Raw genomic sequence first — 26,698 nt, forward strand, 5'->3', positions numbered from 1 at the left:
TCGATAGCGCGCCGGACCTCGGGCTAGAAGGTCGATGGTTCGAGACCTGCTCCCTGCTGTTTCATTACATTGGTGTCAGAAGGGATCGGACCTCGCATCCACGACAGTGCGTGTGCTTGGCCGGTGAGCCCGTTCCTGTAAGACGTAGAGTCGCAAGCTAGCGCGAGGAATAGGGATAAGACTATTGGCAACAGATTTGGTGTGTTAAATTATTATTTTTTGCCTCCAATTGTGCACAGAAAGATCACTGAGGTAAAAAAAAAATGACAGTAATGTAGGCATATGGAAAATGTTTTGGCTCTTGTGATCACTGAAGAAAAAGGACAAAACACAAATCAAAACAGATGTGACATTACACCATATGAACAAGACAAAAATAATATTTATGCACAGATAGGTGTAAGATACACCTTATTTGATTTATTTGACAAAGATAATGCACATTGATCAAGACTTATGTATATTTCCATCTGTAGTGCCTGGGAAAGTGGTTACAAACATGTCAAAACACACACACACACACAATAGCCATAGATATCCTATAATTAACTATAACATAGTGTTCACTTTTGTTATAGTGTAATTATATGGCAATAGCATATGGCATATTATAATATTATATGGCAGTAGTATATAAAAAGCATCCGGATGTAACTTTTTCAGAACAACTATTGCCCTTTCCCCACACCAGGTAATGTCATATATTCTCCCTCTCGTGGGTAATCCTTATGTGCCTTCCAAGGGAGTTCATCCATTTGAAGGATTTGCCGCAATAATTACACCTAAACGGCTTTCCATCAGTGTGAATTGTCTGATGTCTATTCAATGCGCTTGTTGTCATAAAGCATTTTCTACATATAGGACACTTATACGGTCTCTCCCCTGTGTGACTCCTTACATGCGCTTTCAGATGATGAATATTGTTGAAACATTTGTCACAAACACGGCATTGCCATGGTTTCTCTCGGTTTTCCTGACTTTGTATTTGGTAAAGATATGAGGACTGAGCTGCCGGGTTCTCTCCGTCTTCCTCACTTTCTATTTGGTGAAGGTATGAGGACTGACTTGGGTTCTCACTGTTTGTCTCACTTTGTATTTGGTCAAGAGGTGATGAATGAGTTGGGTTCTCTCTGCTTTCCTCACTTTGTACTTGGTGAAGATGTGATGAATGAGTTGGGTCCTGAATCGGATCATAGTTACTTTTCAAACAGGCAGGACTGAATGTGAAGTCTTTGGTACCAGACTCTAGCCATTGAAGTTGCTCTTCCCTCCGACTGGTCCGGAGTTCCTCCTGCTCCTTTTTAATCTGTGTGGCCTCTGGACCATCTTGTTCCAGACTTGGGCTCCACTCCTGCTCACAGTGCTGCTGCTCAGGGGGAAGATCCTCGTCAGAGACAGTCAGCGGCTGGGAGTCTGAGGGAGAATGGATAAAAAATATAGAAAAAATATCAAATGACATGATGAAAGCAATAAATGTATGTAGTAATAAGTAGAAAACAAAGACACGCCGACACGCCGAGTCTGGATTCAAACAGCCGGGATTCGAACACCTGCCACTCATAGCTTATGCTTCCTCCCACCCGATGCACAAGATTGTCTTTTGATTCTTACTTTGTAAAACCTACAGCATAGTGAGCAGGCCAGGCAAACCTGCATCTTTTTGGGGTCTGACAAAACGTGTAGAATGCAGGTAGGTAGCTATAGAATTAGCTCTCGAGAATCCAAGGAGCTATGCTGGCAATGCAATTTGAGTCAGAAGGGCAAATATTGATGAGCTTCACATTAATCAGTACTAGCTAGATGCAGTAATATCAAAGCAGTAGAAGCTAGTTAGCTAGCTAGTGCCCATATGCGTTTTAAAATGTCCCAAACCTGTTTTTTGTAACCTTAGCATCCTCCGTAGACGGTTGTTCTCCTCTTTCGTGCGGGACACTTCTTCCTGGTACTCTACAATCGTCTTTTCAATTGTCCCAAATATCTCATCAGCAGCAGCTGTCAATCGTTCGTTGAGAAACAATCTCAGCAAATCTATTTTTGACATTTTGAGGAATGCTAGTCGAGTAGGTACCCCCCAGTAACGTAAACAAAGCAGTGTGTGGTTCTTACATCCGGTCACGTGTTTTTCTCTCACGATTTTCTAAATAAAAGTCCAGTCGAGCGCTCTGAAATGGGATAAACTGAAATAAGATATGAAAATTGGATTATTAAATTGAAATTGGATTGAGTAATAATTTATGCATCCATAATAAAATGAGAAAGACAAAACTATTTAATAACTATAACAGTTTATAACTATATATGTGAAATATTTTGAGAAAACCTATAATCTATGGTCTAATGGTCTTCATCTCAGTGCTAAGGGCGTCACGACAGATCCTGGTTGGGGTCCAGGCTGTATACCAACTGTCTGTGGTTGGGAGTCCCATAGGCAGCGCACAATTGACCCAGCATCGTCCGGGTTAGAGTTTGGCCGGGGTAGGCCGCTATTGTAAATAAGAATGTGTTCTTAACTGATTTGCCTAGTTAAATAAAGGTTACAAAAAATATATATAATAATACATAACAGGAGATTAATATAAGAGTGTAGATTGGTTAAATTGCCAAATCAAACACACCCGCTCTAAATCATTTGATACCTGCTTCCCAGTCACTACCACCAGGTTGGTCTGTGTCATAAGATTTCATTGTGTTTTCAGTTCAGTGTCTATGTAAGTATAGCAGGCAAAGCCCCCTTCCAATGTGCGCTGCATTAATATCATGGGTTGCATGTTTCGTCAAAATAGTGTTTTGGACTGATGCCCGACTGAGCATTCTACGCAATGCATCGTCAATGAGCGTTGAAGATTTAATCAAAAGTGCATTACAGTGGCTTGGATATACAATGACATTCAATTAGTAGGAAAACCTTTTGTCATCGTTTTGATGTATCCAGATTGACTTTAGATGCAGTAAAACGTTAGCTAAAATTGAGGGGAGGCCACCGGATTTTAGCTAGCTAACGTTAGCATTGCTAGCTATTTTTTAAAACTAAATATTTGACTACTTTAGCAATGTCATAGTGTTTCCAGGCACAAAAGTGTAATTAGCCTCCGTCCAGAATGACTGGGTTTATCACCACTTTAGGGCATCACTATCGCGCCGCCGGTAGAGGGCGGCTTGAGAACGTTCATAACAATGGCATGACGTGACCGAGGTGCAATCTATGAATAGACATTGAATTTTACCATGCAAATATACAGTGCATTATAATGAATTATAAACTGGGTGGGTCGAGCCCTGAATGCTGATTGGCTGACAGCCGTATATAAGACCGTATAGCACGGGTATGACAAAACATTTATTTTTACTGCTCTAATTACGTTGGTAACCAGTTTATAGTAGCAATAAGGCACTTCGGGGGTTTGTGACATATGGCCAATATACCACGGCTAAGGGCTGTGTCCAGGCACTCCGCGTTGCGTCGCCTAACCAACATGCAGATATGCTCGCATTTTGCGTACCGATTACGCAATTATCTGTCCATGTACGCTTGTATGATAACCGAGTTAAAAGTACGCAGAAATGAATAGGATCTGTTTTTTTTGTTGCACATTTTTATGAAAAATAAATCCACTGAGTAAATCTAACATCACAATTATCGAGATACAACACAGAGACATGTACGGAGTTTGTGTCAACGGACATGGAGATTAATACATCATTATTCCACGTAGCTACCCAGTGTCTGCCCCTCCTGTTGTGATGCTGAGTTTGCCGACTGGAAAGGTAAACACGAATTGTTTCAAGCTAACGTTAGCGAACATAAGATTGTCATTTAGTGGTCTCTAAAATGCCAGCAGTTCACTCGCATTTGCTAGTGAAATAAATGAAATGCAAATACGAAAAATAACTGGTCGCATTTGTGCGAGTGTGATATACATTTCATTCTGCGTGCCATTAGTTGTATTTTCCACGTAACATTACGAGGATCACGCAACCTGAAAAACTGTAACTGTAATTATGATCCAGTCACAAAAAGTATAATCAAAAATAAATATAAACATATTGGCATTAAATGGAGTCTGGAGTTTAGAAGACGAATAATGAATGAGTGTCCGCTATTAGCTATAGAGGCAATGCTTCTAAAATGCCTTTGCACTAGATTTGCGAGTTGAATCTCCAATTTGCCGCGCCTATATGGTACTCTGAAAAATTGGACAGGATTGGCAGGTCTGCCTTGTGTATGAGAACAGCCCTTAGCCGTGGTATATTGGCCATATACTATATCTCCTCCTTGCATTATCTCTTAATTAGACAACGAGTGGGTCTAATCCTGAATGTTGATTGGTTAAAAGCTATTCCAGCCAGTGTCTATTCCACAAATTACCACTGGGGCAATCTATGACGTTAAAATGCCTATTTACTCTGTTCCATCTGACTGAGCAATCCACTGTCTCCTCAGCCCAGCCAGGCAATTTATAAACTTGATCTCCACAATAAAAAGCATCTAGACATTATCTCTCTGTTAGTCTAACATTTAGTTTTCAACAGTGGAGATTTGTCTAAACCTTGCTGTCTGTCTCTCCAACATTTGCAACATTGTCTCAATGTTCAAATTCGATCTCCAGCTGTCCCATAGTAATGAACATGTCGTGAGTCGTGATGAGACAGACAGGCAGGAAACGAAGCGCAGCTAGTTTCCCCCAAGGAGACTGAAAAGATTTGGAATGGGTCCCCAGATTCTCAAAAAGTTCTACAGCTGCGCTATCCGAGAGCATCCTGAACAGTTGCATCACCGCCTGGTATGGCAACTGCTCGGCATCCGACCATAAGGCGCTACAGTGGGTAGTGCGTACGGCCCAGTACATCACTGGGGCCAAGCTTCCTGCCATACAGGACCTCTATACTAGGCAGTGTTAGAGGAAGGCCCAAAATATTGTCAAAGACTCCAGTCACCCAAGTGATATTTCTGCTACGGAAAGCAGTACCGGAGCGCCAAGTCTAGGTCCAAAAGGCTCCTTAACAGCTTCTACCCCCAAGTCTTAAGACTTCTGTACATTTAATCAAATGGCCACCCGGACTATTTTCATTGTCCCCCGATGTACAAATTACCTTAATTACCTCAACTAACCGATACCCCCTATATATAGCCCCATTATAGTTATTTTATTGTGTTACTTTTTTTTTTTTACTTTACTTTATTTAGTAAATATGTTCTTAACTCTATTTTCCCAAAACTGCATTGTTGGTTAAGGGCTTGTAAGTAAGCATTTCATAGCACCTGTTGTAAGTAAGTAAGTAATACACCTGTTGTATTCAGCGCATGTGACAAATACAATTTTATTTGATTTAGTTTGCTGTCTTTCCAGATTCAGTTTGAAGTGATTGTGTGAGTTGTGTTGTTGGCTAGCTCCTCTGAACAACAGTGTTCTGATGAGAGAACACATTTTCTATGCCAGGCGAGATCGTTATGGATGTACCCAAATAAATGTCACTAGAAACAACTTAAACAAACGCAAATGCAGCTACTATGCTGCTATGCTGGCTGCACTTTTTGATGTGACTGTACATTAGCCGTAGTTGGCTGGCTAGCAAGCAAGGGATTAGAATGTTGCCAGCCAGTATGGTAATGGAACATTTAGAACGAACGACTGTATCAGGTATAAAGGTAAGACCCAGATGCAGACACGTCGAATTAACAATGGTTTAATGATCCAACGGGCAGGCAATGGACAGGTCAAGGCAGGCAGGGGTCAGTAAACCAGAGGTTTGGCAACGGTACATGGACGGCAGGCAGGGTCAGGGTAGACAGAGGTCAATAATCTAGAGGAGGGGCAAAGGTACATGTCAGCAGGCTCAGGGGCAGGCAGGCAGGCTCAGAGTCAGGACAGGCAAGGGTCAAAACCAGAAGGGTGAGAAAAAGAGCGACTAGGAAAGCAGAAGCTGAGAACAAAAACGCTGGTTGACAAACAAGACAAACTGGCAACAGACAAACAGAGAACACACATATAAATACACAGGGGATAATGGGGAAGATGGGCAACACCTAGAGGGGGGTGGAGACAATCACAAACACAGGTGAAACAGATCAGGGTGTAACAGACTGGGTCGCGTCCATAGATACAGAAGAAAAAGACTGAACGACTGGGTCATGTCTCTGGCAACCAAACCGATAGAACGAACGACCAGCCGGTTTGGGTAGCAACCCTAGATTTGTGTCTGGACTATATCTTGTGGAAGGAGGAAATAGTATGACTAAATTGATCAAAATAACATTTTTAATGAAAATATGTAAATCATTATTTGAATATGTTGGTAAACCATTGTATAAAAGTGATAATGCTCTCGAAGCCGGTGTTTGGACTTCGTCTCGGGCCTAACAACACCCGTGCCATCATATCCTCCAAACATGGTCTTTTTGGGCATTATCACTTAAATAATGCACACTCTAGAATGACCTTCAAGCCAATCAGAAACTATTGTCACTCGGGACTAGGTGGGTGCAGGAATCAGACGCAGAGAGAGTTCCACTGAGGTTAAGTGCTTTACTCAGGCACAGCAAAATAATAAGCCCAACAAATACAGGGCGCGGGACACACAACGAGACAACCCAAAAACCACAGGGTGCCAAGTTAAAGAAAAGAAAATCCACCACTACCTAAAATGCACACACACGTAACACAAAGACAGAAAATAAACACACACCAAACCCAGGTGGAAAAAGGCTACCTAAGTATGATTCTCAATCAGAGACAACTAACGACACCTGCCTCTGATTGAGAACCATACTAGGCCAAACACAAAAACCAACATAGAAAAACAAACATAGACTGCCCACCCCAACTCACGCCCTGACCATACTAAAACAAAGAATAAAATAACAGAACTATGGTCAGAACGTGACAATTATTCAACAATGCCATGGTTTAATTAACCAATAAGGTCTGACGGGATGTGGTATATGGCCGATAGTCCAGCACTGTGGACACATCATAATACCCATAAGACCTAGCCATTAATCCGGTAATGGTTCAAATTGTTTTTTCACCATTCATTTTTGCATCTACTTTAGCACTACTTCATATAAGGTCTGTGTTTCGTGTAGGCTTGTAATTCTCTCTCGGACAAGGTGAGCTTTATCAATATATTTGCCTCAATTTACAAAATATTGAAATGGTAATTAGCAATAGAGAAGACCTCAGCAAGACCACAAATTCCTGCTGGTAGCTCCTAAATATCATCTCTAGCTGACACTATCAGCTACCGTTCACCAGCGCGATCTGATCAGAGACCTTCTGTGTCCAATCCATGAACTTCTTACGTCCCCTTTCTCTGTCTTATCTAGCAACTGACTACACTTTAGCTAGCTAGTTAGCAGAGCGGTAGATCAAAAAATAGCCTAGATTACTGTTTGTACAGTATGTCGACTTCGGTGTCTATTTCAGACCTTATGTTATTTTTCAAGGATGAGCGTGAGCATTCAAAGGGGAGAAGACTACTATAAGTCTGCCCATGTGGAGAAGTGCAGCTATAGTGAGGGAAAACTTAGTACAAATAATACGATCCCATCAGTTTTCTATAGGCTAGGCTTACTATATTTATTCCTCAACTTTTCTAATGTTAAGCATATTGCTTATCTTTACAACAGGATTATAGCCTACCTGGCAGGCATGAAAATGAACCACGAGAAAAGCGTCCTACATTCGCTATTTAAGTGCATAGATGTATTTTTTCCGCTGCCCCTGTTTCGAGACAGGTGCATGATATTAGTTCATTCTGAATCAAAACAAATTTCACACATATATTATTTAGTATATGTAAAGACATGATTAAGTCTGATGGGTGACAATATTAGCCTATCATTTGTGAATGATGCCCAGCATAAGGCAATAAAATATGCCTTTTCTTTGCGACTTTTTCGAATCATAGTCACACACCTCATGTAGCCTAGCCCAAAGGTCTATATGTTTTAATAAAGTTAGTATCACACCTAATGTAGCCTAGCCCAAAGGCCTATATGTTTTATTAAAGTTAGTATCACACCTCATGTAGCCTAGCCCAAAGGCCTATATGTTTTAATAAGGTTAGTATCACACCTCATGTAGCCTAGCCCAAAGGCCTATATGTTTTAATAAGGTTAGTATCACACCTCATGTAGCCTAGCCCAAAGGCCTATATGTTTTAATAAGGTTAGTATCACACCTCATGTAGCCTAGCCCAAAGGCCTATATGTTTTAATAAGGTTAGTATCACACCTCATGTAGCCTAGCACAAAGGCCTATATGTTTTAATAAGGTTAGTATCACACCTCATGTAGCCTAGCCCAAAGGCCTATATGTTTTAATAAGGTTAGTATCACACCTCATGTAGTCTAGCCCGAAGGCCTATATGTTTTAATAAGGTTAGTATCACACCTCATGTAGCCTAGCCCAAAGGCCTATATGTTTTAATAAAGTTAGTATCACACCTCATGTAGCCTAGCCCAAAGGCCTATATGTTTTAATAAGGTTAGTATCACACCTCATGTAGCCTAGCCCAAAGGCCTATATGTTTTAATAAAGTTTGTATCACAGCTAAAGTGGCCAAATCATTTCTTAAAATGAAGCACATTAATCCGCTTTACAAGGGGTTTAGAGTCTAACTGGCATACATACACAACGTGTGAGTTTCAAGTTTGGGGAAGATCATTTTCACCATAAAAAATGCACCTTTTATAATAAAAGCATTACATGCATAATCGCATTTGTGGTCACCTTTGATAATGGTGTTTTCCCGCTAATGGAACATTCGTGCTTATAGCCTACTGCCATGTGCGTATTGCTGCGTTGATAATGTGAAGAAATAGCCTAACGGGTTGACTACACCATTTGCGTCTCGTGTGAGCATTGCAAAATACATTTAGAAATCTATATTATTCAATTATTGCACCCACACTGCTCATGCGCACCAACGAGCGCCTGCATTGCCAAGGGCTAAAATAGAAGTCAGTTCAATTTCTGACAGCAGATCGCGCTGCAAGTCCTACCTCTCTCATCTCCTCATTGGTTTATAGAAGCAGGTACCCACGTGCCATCTCCTCATTGGTTGTACCCACGTGGGTGACTGAAAGACGAAATAGGTCAGTGACTGTAATGCACGTAATTTATGAAAGTTGCCAATCGCAATATAAAGTCAAAAGAAGAAAAGGCCTGGGAGGAGGAGAGATGACTATAAACGATTTGGTTGACCGTTTTATGCGTGGATTAATTGGTGGAGTAGAGGACCTGGTGCATTTCAGGTAAAATAACAACTCAATGTTTATATCCCAGGACAAATTAGCTAGCAATTGCAAGCTAGCTAACTAAATTGCCATAAATGTTTAATGCTTTTCGACCTGTCCCCATATTAATAGAATTGGTTCAGAGTTTGTTTTGATATTTTAACCTGCGTGTCGTGATCGTGTTTGGTGTGGGGGGACAAAATAAATTTATGCACGATGGCGCATGATGGCACACGCTTGCAGCCGGTTTGGGCTCCGTGTAATAGTTTATCAACATTTAAAGCTAAACGTTCTGATCTGTTGCGTCAACTACATTACGTAAAAACGTTTTTTTGATGCTAGCGTTTGTATTAATTTGGGATCTATCGCATCCCAGACTGTGTTTTGAATATTTATTTATTGCATAGAATAGAATAGGTCAGCTTTTGTACTATGGTGGATAGTAGATTGACATAGGCTAGTGCTTCTGCTGTTCGTTAGGCCTACTCATGTTGTTGGCTGACGAATATGTGTGAAATTAGTTAGAATGGACCATTATCATGCACCTGTCTTGAAACAGGGTCAGCGGGAAAAAATACCTATCTATGCACTTAAATAGCGAATAGAGGACACTATTCTCATGGTTAATTTCCATGCCAGCCAGGTAGGCTATATTCCTGTTGTAAAATAAGCAATGTGCTTAATATTAGGAAAGTTGAGAAATTAATATAGTAGGCCTAGTCTATGTAACGCTGATGGGATCCTCCTCTTTTTAATAGAGGCCATCACTCTGTTTTCTCACACAATTGCATAGCCTATAGAAATGTTGCACAACATGAGCTCATGGGCTCTCATGAAGAGTTTGATTAGATTTTTGATTCATTTGCATTGATGTCAAAGTGATTACAGGGACAATAGAGTGCAGAGTACCAGGCAGTTAGCAAGTTTGGTAGGCTACTAATGACCATCAGCAACATCAGAGCTTGGAGAATCCTAATTACCATGACTAAACGGTCACGTGGAATTTGACTGCTTCATGTCTCGTGACTGCCGGTGTGGCGGTAATATGGTCACCGCAACAGCCCTAGTCATGCAGCCTATTTTGGTGGTTCACAATATCGGGCTTACGGATGTGGAATGCGAGTTGAGGAAGCCAGCCGTGCCCAACCAGGTGCAGTCAGTGGAGGACCTGTACCCAGTTGAAGACAACCCTCTGTCCCGAGAGCGCACAAACAAGGATCTTCAGTGGCCAAGGAACCATCTCCGGGGCAGGATCAGAGGGACGGCATGTCTCCTTGAACCTGAGGCAGAACATCAGCTACCCTCCCTGTCACCCTGTCTGTACCGGACCTCTTAATGATCCGCCCCTTTAAAAATAAAAAATAAACTGCAAAAATGACATACCCAAATCTTAACTGCCTGTAGCTCAGGCCATGAAGCAAGGATATACATATTCTTGGTACCATTTGAAAGGAAACACTTTTTCACAGTTTGTGGAAATGTGAAAGGAATGTAGGAGAATATAACACATTAGATTTGGTTAAAGATAATACAATGAAAAAAACAACCATTCTTTTGTAAAAATGTTTAACCAGCTTTGAAATGCAAGAGAAAGGCCATAATGTATTATTCCAGCCTAGGTACAATTTAGATTTTAGCCACTAGGTGACAGCAGTGTATGTGCAACGTTTTAGACTGATCCAATGAATCATTGTATTTCCGTTTAAAATGTTGTATCAAGACTACCCAAATGTGCCTAATTTGTTTATTAATAACTTTTCATGTTCAAAATTGTGCACTCTCCTCAAACAATAGAATGGTATTCATTCGCTGTAATGGCTACTGTAAATTGGACAGTGCAGTTAGATTAACAATAATTTAAGCTTTCTGCCAATATCAGATATGTCTATGTCCTGGGAAATGTTCTTGTTAATGCTAATCGCATTAGCCTGCGTTAGCTCAACCGTCCCGTGGAAGGGACATCCCAAAGAAGTTTTAAAAATAAGTGCACCTGGGGCATGCAGGCATCCTGGCTGGCATGGCGTGGTCAGCAGAGCAGCAGGAGGCTATATGTAACAGGGTTGGTTATGTTTCCACTTGCCTCTAAAGAAATGTGTATTTAATATTCAAGCATTATTATTGGTTGGTTCAACTCTGATGACAATAAGGTGTGTTGTGATTGGCCCCGCTTGCAGATAGGGTGAGATCGCGAACATCAGGTCTTCCCAGTATGAAAATGTGATGCAAGGGGTAGGTCACGTTCTGAATACTGTTTTATATTTTACAATGTGTACAAGTTTGCTGTAGGTTACTGATTTATACATGTGTGGGTATATGGTACCTTTTAGGGATTGAGGGGCTTTCTGGGATGTGCTTTGGCATATGATTGCTGTAAATACGTGTGTTAGCTAGCATACACCGATGTAATGGTCACATAAGCCCACTGCTAACACAATTGTCTTCATGCTACAGATTTTGCCATCGACAGCCATCAATATCGGTAAGCCCTGCACAACTAATGTGCTGTTTCCCATTTAACAACAGCAACAGAAATAAATGATGCGCAACTGGGACCACTGGCTGATGTGATTTATTTGGACAAAACACAACACAAGGAGAGTACGATTTACATCTGTTACACTGGTGCCGTGACTCGTCTTCGCCGGACGTCACGTGGAGGGATCCGAGACCCGGCTTCAAGAAGTACTCTGGTTGCTCATGCACACCAGAGGCCTAGGTTTCGCATTCTGCACAAGTGGAATTCTCAGGGAGCTCCTGATAGCATGAGTGAGTGGGGTAAATATAATGTACTGTTTATTACTTGTATGTGGTGATGCTATGATTATTTAGTGATGTAATTGTGCTGTTACGCTAGTAACCTTCCGAAGCCCATTAATGTGAGGGCGTCGCCATTTTCTACCACACGGTGGCGACAACTATTTATTAAGGCGTTTCTTGTTACTTTTCTGTGTTGATTCTTGGTCTTGTTAGACAACTACTACTGAACTTTTATTTTGAGTGCATTATGTTCAAGCTGATTTTATAGAAGTGTTCATATTAATTGTGATTTTTTACATTAAAAATAAAAAAATATATTTTTTAAATGCAAAGTTTTGGGAGGGGTAGGGGAGTTCTCATGTCTAACCCTTCACCGCCAGTGGGTAGGGGGGCACCAATTTATCCATTTACTTCCACACCTCTGGCTAGGCCAACGACACAGGCAAGTGTGCGCTTTCCACATGATTTAGAGCTACCTCAACTCAGTGCATTCAAACCTGTTTTACCTAGTCCTAGGAAGGAGGATGTGTCTGGATTTCCTGGCGGGCATTGTTAAGCAGATTAGGGTACTCCATAGGTGAAAATATTGCCTCTTGTTTGGAATCAAAGGCTATGGGAGATGGGGTGGGACAGAAGGTTGATTATGTTGGTGGTACCAAGGCTGGGACCAGCTCTAGTCTAAATGTAGTGGTGAAAAATGATGTCAGGGAACCAGTGTTTTTCAGGGGGGATGGTTAAGAGGAATGCACAGTGCATGAGTGGGAGGAGACCATGTTAATGTACATGCGGAACAAGGGCTATGGTGGGCAGGAGAGTTCAGATGAAATTTTGGGTAAGCTGTCAGGTCGGGCACGTGACTTGGTAAGAGTAAGCCTACGCAGTAACCCAGTTGACTTAAGCCAGGGCCCTAGACCGGTTTTTGACATTCTGAAGCATCACTTTAGCGACACAATCAACTCTGACATGCCCCTAGCTGATGTTTATTCTACTTTGCCAATGGAAGGGGGGACTCCATTTGATTACTGGATCAGACTAAACAGGGCCATAGAGGTGGCAGAGGACTGTTTGAAGAGGCAGAACAAGGAGCTAGACAATCCATCACGTGTTCTGACTGTCATGTTCATCAAGCACTGTCCGAACCCAGAGCTGTCATTGATATTCATGTGCAAACCATTGCATGAGTGGACTGCTGTGGAGGTCCATGGCAGGCTGGAGGAGTACCAGAGGAAGTGCAAGGCTCCACATCCCTTGCGGCTGGCCCCACTGGTCACCACACTGACGCAGGAAGTAAGTAGGCCAGTGTCAGCTGTTGCAAACTGCCCACACCCCTTGCAGTAGCCCACACATGGCTCATCCGAGGCATTGGATTGTGTGATGGGCATGCTTGAACGGGTCTTGGAGCAGAGGCCACAGCAACCTGTAGGCGGCTATGATAACCGTTTCCAGAGGAGGCCCAGGAGAAGGGAGAACCCGTCTTTGCAATGCAAAGTGTGTGGGGATGCGAATCACAACACAATGGATCATTGTTATCCACACCACCTCTGCTTCCTCTGTTATGCAGCTGGGCACACACGTCAAGAATGTCCTCGAACTTCATCGGTAACTCCCATCGCTCCATCAAACAGCAACACGACAAAAGCGGCAGGAGAACTAGCTGGCCCGCACGGGGTGGGGGGAAGTGCTGGGCCTTGTGAGGTGCCCCAATCAGATAGTGGTGTAGATTTAGAGTCAATATATTCAAATGTTTGTGATGAAATCAAGATATACAGAGAGTGCTCCACAATGAGGAACTCTTCTATACTAGTGTGTTACTGGGGGATATTATAGAGGTGAGCTCTATGATTGACAGTGGTTCTATGGCATGCAAAGCAGGTGTGCTCAAGAGTGGCTCCCTCAGTCTGACTGAAGTGGTGTTGGTTGGCTGCGGGGGGTTGAAGACCAAGCCTGTAGGTGTGTGTGAATTGAATCTGTCTGTGTTTGGCAGCAGTGTCTCTGTCCCTGTTCTAGTAGTGGAAGGCCAACGTGACGAGCTCATCCTAGGCAGCAATGTGATAAAACACCTCATCAGGGAGCTGAAGACGAACGGTGACTTCTGGGAGAAGATGTCATCATCCGAACACAATGGAGATGACAAACTGTTCCGTCTGCTGGCTAATGTAGAGAGATGGAAAGGAACCGAAGTGCCAGAAAGAGTGGGCACGGTAAGGCTGAAGCGGGCTGTCACATTGGAGCCCATGCAGGAACATTTAGTCTGGGGCCGGTTGTGTATGCCTCAAAATGTATCCGCGGGCAGTGCTGTCGTTATTGAGCCTACGAAGGCACGCACAAGACCGAAAAACATTCTAGTGGGGAGGACAGTAGCGACATTGTGGAGCGATGGCTGGGTCCCTGTCAAAGTTATCAATCCCTCACCAAAGCCAGTAACAGTGAGACGCAATGCCAAGATAGCGGGCATTTTTCCTTGCATGGCATTAGAGGACTTTGACACTGACTAAAATAAATGGGGCCACTGTCAAACCGGTCCCCCTGGTGCAACAGGTACACAAAATGGATGACAATCCAGACTTTGACAATGGTAGTGGAGATAGCTTGACCGTTGACAGTGCCGTCAAACCACACAGAGTGACAAGTGAGATGTTGCACGAGTTAGGGCTAGGCGACATTGACATTGAGTCCACTCAGTTGTCGCAACAGTGTAAGGCCAGGCTAGTTCAGCTAATAGCCCGCTATGAGTCTATTTTCTCCCAGCACAAACTAGATTGTGGGAAGGCTACTGGATATGTCCATCACATCAGACTCAGTGACACTAAGCCTTCTAGGCTACCTTACCGTAGGCTCTCCCCTAACCATTATGACAAGCTCAGGCAGGACTTGGATGAGATGGAAGAGCGAGAGATAATCAGAAAATGCAGTGAGTATGCTTCCCCGCTCGTGCTGGTCTGGAAGAAGTCTGGTGATCTGAGACTGTGTACAGACTTCCGATGGCTCAATGCTCGCACCGTAGAGGACGCTCACCCTCTACCTCACCAAGCTGATGCTCTAGTGGCCCTGGGTGGCAATGCCTTCTTCTCTACAATGGATTTGACCTCTGGCTACTACAATGTGGAGGTGCACGAAGACGACAAGAAGTTTACAGCTTTCACTTCTCCTTTTGGGTTATATGAATATAACCGTCTCCCACAAGGACTATGCAACAACCCAGCTACATTCTTGAGGATGATGTTGAGCATTTTTGGGGATCAGAATTATTCTAGCCTTCTATGCTACCTGGACGACGTGCTGGTTTTTGCCCCAACTGAAGAACTTGGATTGCAACGCTTGGAGTCCGTTTTTGAGCGTCTCAAAGCCCATAATATGAAATTGTCTCCAAAGAAATGCCATTTCATGAAGAGGTCAGTGCGGTTCTTGGGGCATGTCATCAGTGACGGAGATGTGGCCACAGACCCAGAAAAAGTGAAGGCTATTGCAGGGATGACAGAGAAGGATCTCATGGAGGATAACACGGACGTGCCCTCCCAGGGAAAGATTCGGTCCTTTCTCGGAATGATAGTCTATTACCAGCAGTTCATTGAGGGGTGCTCCACCATCGCTAAGCCGCTGCATGGGCTGACAACTGGGACGAAGGCACCACGCCAATGGAAAGGCAAGAGGAAAAGAGGAATACATAGGAAACTTACAGCAGCAGACTGGACTAGTGAGTGCAAACAGGCCTTTAGTCAGTTGAAACAAGCTCTCCTCGATCAGGTCATGCTAGCCCACCCTGATTTTAGTAGACCTTTCTTGCTGTCTGTAGACGCATCTAGTAATGGATTAGGTGCTGTCCTCTCCCAGGTGCCAGAGGATGGGTCTGCAGCCAGACCCTTAGCATTCGATAGTAAATCACTTACTTATGCACAGTCAAAGTATCCTGCCCATAGGTTAGAGTTTTTTGCTTTACGCTGGGCCGTCGGTGAGAAGTTTAGTCATTGGCTAAGGGGCCAGCCTTTTACTGTATGGACAGACAACAACCCATTAACGTACATCCTGTCTAAGCCCAAATTGGACACCTGTGAACAGAGATGGGTTGCTAAACTCGCTCCATTTGAGTTTGACATCAAGTACATCCCCGGTCCCAAAAATGTAATTGCCGATGCACTCAGTAGACAGCCATTCGTGCAGCTGAGCGCTCTCCACCGCATCACAAGGGTTCCATACAAGGCCTTTGTTGGAAGAAGCTGCGGGAGTACATGCTGAGAAGGTGCAAGATGTGTTCCGCTGGTCGAACCACTCATTCGACCTCGAAAGCTGCTCACCGTCAATTGAGGCAGATGCCAGTGAAATTGTCATGGACTGCCAAACTACCTCCTATCCTTCTCCTGGTTCTCTGTCAAAGGAAGCGGTGTCGGCAGTCCTGAGGTCGCAATGGGAGGCTGGTCTACAGAACTGTGCGCTGCTACTGCCTCAGCTCACTCAGTCACTGGTGCCATCTGAGATGTCAGATGTGAAAGTGCTATCCCGTGACGACCTGATATCAAAGCAGCGCCAGGATAACGCACTCGCCAGAGTTGTCTTCTACGTGGACAGGGGCCGTAGACCTTTTAGGAGGGAATGTGACCATGAACCACTCGAGGCTCTGCGGATTCTGAAGACCTGGGAGAAGCTCACTCTGAAAATGGGTGTACTATATCGCGTTGCCAAAAGTTCGCTGTCAAAGAAGAAGACGTACCAGTATGTAGTACCCACCTCAATGAGGGCGTCAGTTTTGAAGGGTGTCCACGATGAAGCCAGTCATCAGGGGCAACACCGGACGTTGTACTTGATGAGACAGAGGTTCTTCTGGCATGGTCAGGAGTCCGATGTGAGAGAGTATGTCGAGTTGGTGTGTGTGGACTTCTGGTTTGCTGAAGACTCCAACAACAAGTCCTTGGATGTTCTGGTCGTCACTGATCATTTTACTAAGATGGCCCATGCCTTCTTGTGTCCGAACCAATCAGCTAAAGCAGTGGCCCTTCAGCTGTGGAACAACATCTTCTGTGTGTATGGTTTTCCTCGTTGTATCCACTCTGACCAAGGGGCCAACTTTGAAAGTAAGTTGATTGCTGAGTTGTTGAGTGCTGCAGGAGTCCAGAAGTTGCACTCCCTACCATCCGATGGGGAACGGGGGAGTCGAAAGGTTCAATAGAACGCTGGGAAACATGATCAGGGCTTTACCTACAAGAGTGAAGCATAGGTGGCCCCAGAAGCTGAAGTCGTTGACCTTCGCCTACAACTTTGCAGTCCATGAATCCAGGGGCCACACCCTTTTCCAGTTGATGTTTGGGAGAACCCCACGTCTGCCTGTCAACATGATGTTTGTTACGGTGCTACAAGACTCAGAGGTTGTACACTATGACGAGTACATCAAGTCCCTGGCGAGAAACCTGAGGGAGGCCATGGAGACGGTACAGGTGTCGGCAACCAAACAGCTGAAGAGGCATGCGGGCCTCTACAACAGGAAGATCAGAGGAGCTCCAGTGGAGGTCGGTAATCGGGTGCTGCTGGTGAATAAGGGTGAATGTGGAAAGAGGAAGCTGGCGGATCGTTGGGAGAACAACCTCTATATTGTTACGGAGAAGTGACATCCACATCTTCAAGATACAGAAGATGTCGACTGGCCAGGAGAAAACGGTCCACCGTAATCTGATAATGCCTGTAAACTTCTTGCCTCTCCCTGACACTGCCTTGGAGACACCTAATACGGGAGACCGTGAGGATCCGAGTGAGGAGATGGAGGACTCATCCATGAACGATATACCAGAAATGGACATTGGTGAGAGGACTAGTGTGTTAGTATCAGAACAGACCTCGGGGGAAGCATAGCCGGAGCATTCTGAAAAAGAAACCCCAGATGTGCTGGAAGATGGGCCACTGGCGAGGGACCCTCAGAACTCATCACATTCTGAGGGTGCCACTGGTGGCACAAGCATGTCAGAGCTAACCTTTGGAGAAGAAATGTCCGAAACCTCTGAAGAAGGCATTCTGAAGATGCCGCTGGTAGCACAAGCTCCAGCAACAGTCACAGAACCCTTGACCTTGACTATCCACCGATTGTAGACAGTGACCCACCAGTGGTGGTTGTAGGTGAACAGGCTAAACGTAATGATAACTCTGTTAGGCCTGTCAGGTCAGGGGTTGGCCGGGTTAGGAAACGCCCAGTGAGACTCATAGAGGACTATGCAGACACAGGGGGTTTTTTCATACAGAATTCATTAGGATACCTGTGTGGGTGTAGGATTAGAATCCAAGTCTGTAGCCCTTTTTACTTTTTTTTTTTTTACTTTCAAGAGACCCCATATAGGTAATGGGTCAAGTAGACCAATGATTTTCTGTCTGAGATTCTTATTGTCACTGAGTTTACTGAACATGTAACAGGCATATTTTCCTACAGGGTCTTTGAATTCCCCTAATTCTCTTTAGAGAATAGTCTTTGCACTGGAATATTTGGTGACATATGAATTGCAAGGTATTGCATACCTCATTTTGTTTCTTTATAGTATGCAAGTGTAATTCAGTGGGCGAGAATGTAACAGGGTTGGTTATGTTTCCACTTGCCTTTAAAGAAATGTGTATTTAATGTTCAAGCATTATTATTGGTTGGTTTAAACTCTGATGACAATAAGGTGTGTTGCGATTGGCCCCGCTTGCAGATAGGGGGAGATCGCGAACATCAGGTCTTCCCAGTATGAAAATGTGATGCAAGGGGTAGGTCACGTTCTGAATACTGTTTTATATTTTATATTTTACAATGTGTACAAGTTTGCTGTACGTTACTGATTTATACATGTGTGGGTATATGGTACCTGTTAGGGATTGAGGGGCTTTCTGGGATGTGCTTTGGCATATGATTGCTGTAAATAAGTGTGTTAGCTAGCATACACCGATGTAATGGTCACATAAGCCCACTGCTAACACAGTTGTCTTCATGCTACAGATTTTGCCATCGACAGCCATCAATACCGTTAAGCCCTGCACAACTAACGTGCTGTTTCCCATTCAACAAAAGCAACAGAAATAAATGATGCTCAACTGGGACCACTGGCTGATGTGATTTATTTGGACCAAACACAACACAAGGAGAGTACGATTTACATCTGTTACATATACGGCAGGCAACAGTTGGACAGCGCACCAACCCCAACTGGCACACCATGAGGAGAGGGAGGTTAACTGACAGAAATGATGGAGCAGTGGTTAGGGCCAAGTGCATTACTCTGTCGCTGCTATAAAAAAAAGGGTCCTCAGATCAGTCATTTGGGTGGGATGTTGTCTGTAAAGTGGGCTACAGATAACGAAGAGGAGGGCATCAAGGCATTCAAATGGCTACAGGGATGGATATGCAGGAGTCCGGGCTTTAGATCACGGGGTCTGGGATCCTGGGTGCCTCACCGGAGGGTCTGGTGGGCACCACAATAGTGGTGGAGGTCAAGTGTCCCTATGGTGCATGGGACCTTACAATTGAAGAGGGAGTGAGGGAGGGTCTTACTGGCACAAGGTCCAAGGTCAGCTCCACATCACCGGAAAGGACATCTGCTTCTTCATTGTGTGGACCATCAAAGCATACATCACAATCCCCATCTAGTGTGACAACCTCTGACAGACTCATATTGCTCCTCCTGTCAGTACCAGTTTTCTGTTGAATTTAAACGTTCACTGACAGGTGCACAACCATTTGCCATTATTTTCTCTTTCAGAAACTGACACATTCCTTTGCCGGATACAGCATTACTACAAACGATTAAACCATTCTCCCAACACAGTAAATAGACCAGTAGTTTATGTAAAATATTTGACCGTATGGGTAGGCTACAGTAGCCTATTACTGTGCGATATAGCAGGGGTTCACAAACGTTTTCACTCAGGTCATCCAGCATTGGGGAACATCAAACTGTTCACACCCCTCTTGTTGGTGGAGAGAACATTTAGTAGGTTTAAAGCTTATTTCTTGCAATTCCATACATCACGCTGGTTCTTATCCCCCCCCCCCCCCCCCCCGGGCTCCTGCGCGACCCAATGTTGGTGGCTATTCAGTCCCTCCTTTGCACTTTGGCGGCTCATTATAAGGGGTGATCCATAGTGTCTACCTGCCTGAAGACTAAGATCAGCATCTTGCTGTCCTCCCACGAGTGTGACTGGAGGGTCGTGGCTTGTGAAGATGTATCAGCCGTCTTTAAAACCTCTGTGCCCAGGCTACACTATATTTTTCCATCGCAGAGTTTGTGCTAGTATTCACAATTTTTTTGCGCCCCCTCAGGAGAAGAGAGCTTCATAATTACATCTCTTAGATTGGTGGCTGTGGTCATCCGCCATCCCACTGATCCCATTGATTATAATCAGTAGCGATTTTAGCATGTAAATCTTGGTGGGGCAAACTCAAAAAAATTGTTTAGATGCATGCCAGCAAAGCCACTACACAACACTACATTAATTGGACTATAACAGTGACAAACGGTGTCCACAAGCTGTCCCAACACCTTCCACTGCAGAACAGTTCATTGGGTCTTATTTACTACCTTTTGAAAATAACATGTGACTGACTTGCTTAAACAAATGTGGTTTGAGATGTAACTTTGGCATAAGGGGACGAGCAGATAAGAGGCAATCCGCAATTTAGATTAAGACATGAATGAGCAAGCTAGGACTGACGCAGTCAATAGAACTATTTCAGCACTTTTGAAATGTACAGCGACAGAATTCATAACATGGGCCTTTCTTACAGTATTGTCCCTGTACGCCAAGTCAAAACCATAGGATAAATAAAGGGGTCATGAAACAATGAAAGCTCTTACAATATTCAATGAGATGTCACTAAAACAGGCTATAGGCAACAAAAAAATGGTAAGTATTCAGACCCTTTACACAGTACTTTATTGAAGCACCTTTGGAAGTGATTACAGCCTCCAGTCTTCATGGCAGAGGCGATTGCAGCATGTAAATCTTGGTGGGGAAAACTTCCAAAATTGTTGCAAGGAAGGGGGCATTGAAGGTGCTTAGAATATTCATTGACATTTCTCCAAAACAGGCTGTAGGCTACATGTGCACCAACAAGTCAGAACAGTAGGCTAAATGAGGGGGAAATGGACCAAATTAGTCAGATGAGGCACATGGGCTACTAACCGCTTACGACACTACATCCATTACTTTCTTAGCTACAGATCTCCCTGGCATATTACATCATTTGACAGCTTCAGAGTTCAAGGTGAGAAGAAGCCGCTAGAGAAAATAGGATAGTGTTTGACCTTTATAAACAGCTCCACTTTAAGAATGCTGCTGAAGAGAAATATATTTAGTTTATGATATTGGTGAGTTGGTGTCGCTTAGTGGACATGTGAATTGCACCATTATCTACATGAACGCTCAGGAGTTTGGCATCATGTTACCAAAGTACCACCACCAGATACTGTAGTCTGACAGGCTTTACACATGAGTAGGAATGCAGCCTCGTAGCACTCAAGATCATGCAGTGTCCACAGACATAAAATAAAAACAAGACACAACTAGTCTAAAACCTTTTATTACAACATTTCCTAGGCCCCCACCCTCTCAGTCGGCCATGACCAAACATGGACATGTAAATGGACGCCTCCCTCCTGACCGGAGGGGATCATGTGTTCTATGGGAAGGGCTAAACCATAGAACATAGTTACAAAGACTCAGCTTTAGTACAAAGGCAAGTGAATCGGATTGACGTTGCTAGTTGACACTGTATACATAAAAGCTTGTAAACTTCCAAGTAAAAGGCATGGGTTGTTCCATCCAGAAAGGTGTTGTCAAGCGCAGTCCCTTTAAAACAGTAGTGGAGGCCAGTACAAAAAAAACACACCATCTCAGTGGAACGAACACCTTTCACTGCTGTATAGTATGCTAGTCAATCTGTCCCTTTTCTTTGAGACATTCAACCAAAAAAAGGAAACAGGTAAAGATATTGTCACAAATACTTGAATAAAAAAGGGAAGGGAGTTCTAGGTGCCGAGTTGAGGATGATTGTTCACGTTTCATCTGAATGGAGTTGGCCTTAAATATGGACATGGGTCTGACCACGTCAGGGTTTTTATTGCTTGGCGTTGATGATGTCAACGAACTCTGGCTTGAGTGCAGCGCCGCCAACCAGGAAACCGTCCACATCCTTCATGCCTCCCAGCTCCTTGCAGGTGCCACCTGTCACGGAACCTGAGAAGAGAGGACATATATGAGTGAGGAATGGATTTATGAGAGAGAGGGACAGAGTGGTGGGGAGAAAAAGAGTCCACTGTACGCACCTACCACTGCATGTCCCGGACTTGAATTAGATTAGCTATGCAATGACTAAACCTATTAATCCCCACTTTGGTGGTCGTGGCATTAACAGCTTAAGTGTGTTTAAACGTGAAGCAGATGAGCGGTCTCACCTCCATAGATTATCCTGACAGAGTTGGCTACTGCCTCAGACACATTGGCCTTGACCCACTGCCTCAGTTTGTCATGAACGTCCTGGGCCTGAGAGACAAAGATAAGAAATAAAAGATTCAAATAAAAACATGAATATGGGTTCCAAAGTCCAGTATGTTCTGACTTCAGTCTTCAATTTAGTGATGAATCTCAAATGGACAACACATTCTGCTCTAGTCCAGACTGAATATATACCGTATGAAGAGATTCAGGCTTTTAGTCACGTCCCCATCGGTCCCATGGTCTTTCCATTGAGGTCATACAATTGTAAGGACGACAATAGAAGAAACTTACCTGGGCGGGGGATGCGGTCTTGCCGGTGCCGATGGCCCACACGGGCTCATAGGCCAGAACAACCTTGGACCAGTCCTTAATGTTGTCTGCAAACAGAATTAACATGATGAATACAGTACTGCATTCACATTAATAAAAAAGGGAGAACTCAAAATGGACAAAGTGCCATCATGGACACTAGATATAACCAAGACAACCATGTAATACACTGTACATACAGTAATTGCAAATTCATTGCTTGCTTTCCAGATACAAAAAGGCCTATGCAGTTTATACGATTGTTACATATATTACTGACATGGTTCTTGACATGTTTAAATGTAACAGTATAGACTTTACGTCTATCCCCTCGCCCCGACCTGGGCGCGAACCAGGGACGCTCTGCACACGTCAACAGTCACCCTCGAAGCATCGTTACCCATCGCTCCACAAAAGCAGTGGCCCTTGCAGAGCAAGGGGAACCACTACTTCAAGGTCTCAGAGCAAGTGACGTCACCGATTGAAACGCCACTAGCGCGCACCACCTCTAACTAGCCAGCCATTTCACATCAGCTACAGAAAGGTCAGGGCCCATTTTCAAAGATATAAAATGCAAACTGATCCTAGAGCAGCACTCTGATAACATGTGTACGCCTGAGCAGAATCTGTGGTCCTGTGTAACACTCATGATGAATCAGTGATTTCAGTGACAGTTACGATACCTGCAAAGTGCTTGGTCTGTGCGTTGATGACCTTCTCTGTGATGCCAGCCTCCCGCTCGTCCAGCTTCTCACCAATGCAGGCAATGACACCCAGGCCATTCTCCAGGGCGTGGGCGCACTTCTGACCAATAAGCTGTCAGGACAGTTAACAATATTACAACAACCTGTCTGATTGGCTAACATTTCCTCTACTTGATCAACACCTTGAGTGTTTATCAAAAAAATAAATATAAAAGAGATTCAAATGATTTGTCACTGCTCCTCAAATTATGTCATTTTAAAAAGGTCAATTCACTGTTGAAAGACATAATCCAATACTGTGTAATGGCCCTGTTCTTGTGATAGTCTTTGGAGGTGGCAGACGACTCCTCCCAAGACGACACATTCATAAACAAGAGCACTCCATCAAATAAGCCATTTACCGCATCAGTCTCTCCAAAGACCCAGCGCCTCTCAGAGTGGCCAAGGATCACCCAGTGCACGCCAACATCCTTGATCATCGCAGGGCTGAGGAGAGAAAGAGAAGGGGCATAAAGGAAGAGCGAGAGAAGGGGAAAAGAAAGTAGTGTGTGAAAGGAGATTTAGTTTGTTAAAAATCGGTCAGCCTACAATGTTTGGTTCAGTAAAGCACGAGAGTCCTGAAGACACTAGCATGCGCAGTTACAGGTCATGTCCATTACCTGATCTCCCCGGTGAAGGCACCACCCTTGACCTTGTAGCAGTTCTGAGCGGCCACTCCGATCTTAGGGTCCAGCTTGGCCCTGGCGAACTCAAGGTAGATTGATGGGGCGCCGCAGACCACCTCTGCAAGCACCGAGAGAGAACCAACACGGTCATGTACTGACCACTATTCTCAGGGTTTAAATAGCAGACCGACTAACACTGGACCAGTTTGTATTCTTAGAGGTGAATCCTAAATTCCACTTAAGTTAAAATTCTCACCTCAGTCGTCATGCATTGATGTCAACGTGTGAGACAAAGTGAAATTTCTAAGTGGAAGTCAGGATTTGCCCCTTGATGTTTACATGGATGCCCATGTTACAGTAATCTCTTCAGAAAAACTTAAGTAGGATGGGTACACAGTGATTGGTGATATCGAGTATCAGTGGTGACAAATCCATGTAGTGCCCCACTACTATTCACTTCAGTATATAAAGCAACAAGGCCTACCGATCAAAATTATTCAGCCTATTTGATCCACTGTGTTGGTTATACAGTCCAATACCTGAGTCTGCAACATTAGTACACACTGTACAACTGGGATATCCCTAGTGTTGTGGCGTACAGTAGGCATACACTGACATTAGCAACGTAACTGTATCTTGGGGTTAAGTGAGTCTATATTAAACCTCCAATCACTATTCCCTCTGCAAAGGTCATTTATCCCTGCCAACAGTCAGTCCCCCGCTGCAAAAAGGTCCTAGTTCAACCACCAAAAGGTCACTAGAACTCAACTCACAAAAGTCACATTCTGCTGGGGTCGAACAGGACCTTATAAGTTCAAAGGTCAACCACAGGATAAAGAATTTAAAATACTCTGCAGGTTCATAAAACGGCCCAGGGAAGTAGTGACTGAATATTGACTTTACATTTCTAGAAAGAGACACATGGGAAAAGCCTACGCGAGTTTGTCATCTGCTGGCACATGCAGCGTCCTGTTTCATGCGTCAGTCAGTGTGTACTGTGCAGACGAGTTGTAAGGGGCGGCCCTTTCTGTGGGGTGAAGTCCGTGGCTGTACACTGAAATGTAGGCTACTACACGGACAGAACGTGTCCTTATATTTGCTGCTCCATGGAGTGCGCAATAAACACCCATGTGCGTATCCTGCAAAAAAAGGACACAAAATGTGACTAAGTACCTTTAGCCTGTTCTTGAACCGGAGCTCAAATGCAAACAGGGCATATTGCATTTACGCGTCTGTGGCAATTTGAAAATCCACGATAGAGAATGGCGGAAGCAACATCTTCATGGCGGAGAACTCAATCATTTTATTGGTTAATAATGTTGGGCATATATTAGTTAGTGTCTAACGGTATAATGTATTTCTACATTAAAGTATCGTGGTGGTGCAGTGAACCACAGTTGGTCCTCCTGGTAGTTATATGAACAGGGATCGCGATCGGATGGCTCATTATAATACTACATCAAAGAACAGACATTTCGCCCCTCGCTTGCGCCAGACAGTAGTGGTTACGTGCTGTTCGGAACGTACGCCCACTGACAAAAATCCACTTAACAAGTCATGTTCTTCTACCCTAGTTCGTTTTAAAATACTGGTTGAAATCCCCTGACAATGGCTTTCTCTGGTTGCAAAGGAGTATAGTGGGCTTCAGTACCAAAATAGGCATAGGCCTATGTATTCTGCATTGGTGATCTGTTCGACAAATTGTCGCTATCGCACCACAATTAGACCACAATTGGGGTCAGGGTATCCTATAATTTAAAACCCCTGTGAAAGTGGCAATAAAAAAAGGGACCTACCGGAGTATAGCTGGGTTAACCACCCATTGATTCGTGCACTGATAACAGAAAAAGGACCTTCCTTATTCTTTGTTGTTTCACAATACAAGTGTGCCGTGCGATTGTCATCTCAACTGAATAGGCTACACCAGGCAACCCAATACGACAAGTTACACAATTTCAAAGATCAACTGTCTACTACACGAGTCAGACATTAGCACGCACCGGTGTTGGGGTCGAGCTTCGCAGAGTTCAGGGTTTTGATGAGTTCGCCCAGGCTTGCCTTGTCGCCATTCATCTTCCAGTTACCACCGACGAAGAATTTTCTGGACATATTTGCAGTTTGGGGTCGTTCCTCGGCCTTAAAACAGAGCTAGATGGACCTACTTCAGGGAGAAGCGCAACTACTCGTGAGCAACTCACTGTATTTATTATCACGGGCCACGTAACCCCACCTCTCAGTTTGTTCTATTGGTTTACAGAGACACGCCCAGAAAAACGTTTCTTTATGTACAATGGTAGCCTTTTATTTCAGTAGAATAAAGAATCTAGGCTCCAATTTCACAAAAAATGTTCTTCAAATTAGGCTATCTTTGTTTTAAGCATGAAAATAATATTTATGTTTCAGTATATGGGGATGAAATACATTGAAAACATGTCGAACATTCTCACAGAGAACCCACTGAAAATGTGCGGTTATCTCAAATAAATGGCCATTCTTACAAACGGCGAGCAGGGCCTGCGAAATCGAATCAACCCATTCTCACGCAGGAAAGCTGAGAGAATTCAGCGGGTTGATTGGCT

The 26,698-nt window shown here is 43.9% G+C and overlaps 1 protein-coding gene and 1 long non-coding RNA gene across 2 annotated transcripts; both read right to left on the reverse strand.

Moving 5' to 3' along the window:
- Positions 1 to 382: 382 nt before the first annotated feature.
- LOC115105795 (uncharacterized) lies at positions 383 to 2,102 on the reverse strand. The gene is made up of 2 exons (XR_003859921.2): positions 1,873 to 2,102; positions 383 to 1,413 (listed from the first exon to the last, which is right to left on the reverse strand). It is a non-coding gene; the product is annotated as an uncharacterized LOC115105795 (long non-coding RNA).
- Positions 2,103 to 21,508: 19,406 nt separating this feature from the next.
- Positions 21,509 to 26,311, reverse strand: LOC115105801 (triosephosphate isomerase B-like). The gene is made up of 7 exons (XM_029628200.2): positions 26,120 to 26,311; positions 24,114 to 24,237; positions 23,856 to 23,940; positions 23,434 to 23,566; positions 22,733 to 22,818; positions 22,399 to 22,486; positions 21,509 to 22,180 (listed from the first exon to the last, which is right to left on the reverse strand). Exons 1-7 carry the CDS (start codon positions 26,226 to 26,228, stop codon positions 22,062 to 22,064), a joined length of 744 nt encoding a protein of 247 aa, XP_029484060.1. The 5' UTR covers positions 26,229 to 26,311; the 3' UTR covers positions 21,509 to 22,061.
- Positions 26,312 to 26,698: the final 387 nt, after the last annotated feature.

Source organism: Oncorhynchus nerka, linkage group LG3 (genome assembly GCF_034236695.1).
Source record: "Oncorhynchus nerka isolate Pitt River linkage group LG3, Oner_Uvic_2.0, whole genome shotgun sequence".
NCBI classification, from domain to species: domain Eukaryota; kingdom Metazoa; phylum Chordata; class Actinopteri; order Salmoniformes; family Salmonidae; genus Oncorhynchus; species Oncorhynchus nerka.

Excerpts from the sequence above, each read along its gene's own strand:
- LOC115105801 (XM_029628200.2), bottom strand. The coding sequence starts at position 26,228 with ATGTCCAGAAAATTCTTCGTCGGTGGTAACTGGAAGATGAATGGCGAC. Across the intron at positions 23,567-23,855 it reads TCTTTGGAGAGACTGATGCG|CTTATTGGTCAGAAGTGCGC; the intron begins GTAAATGGCTTA and ends CTGTCCTGACAG. Across the intron at positions 22,819-23,433 it reads ACAGACCAAGCACTTTGCAG|ACAACATTAAGGACTGGTCC; the intron begins GTATCGTAACTG and ends TTCTGTTTGCAG.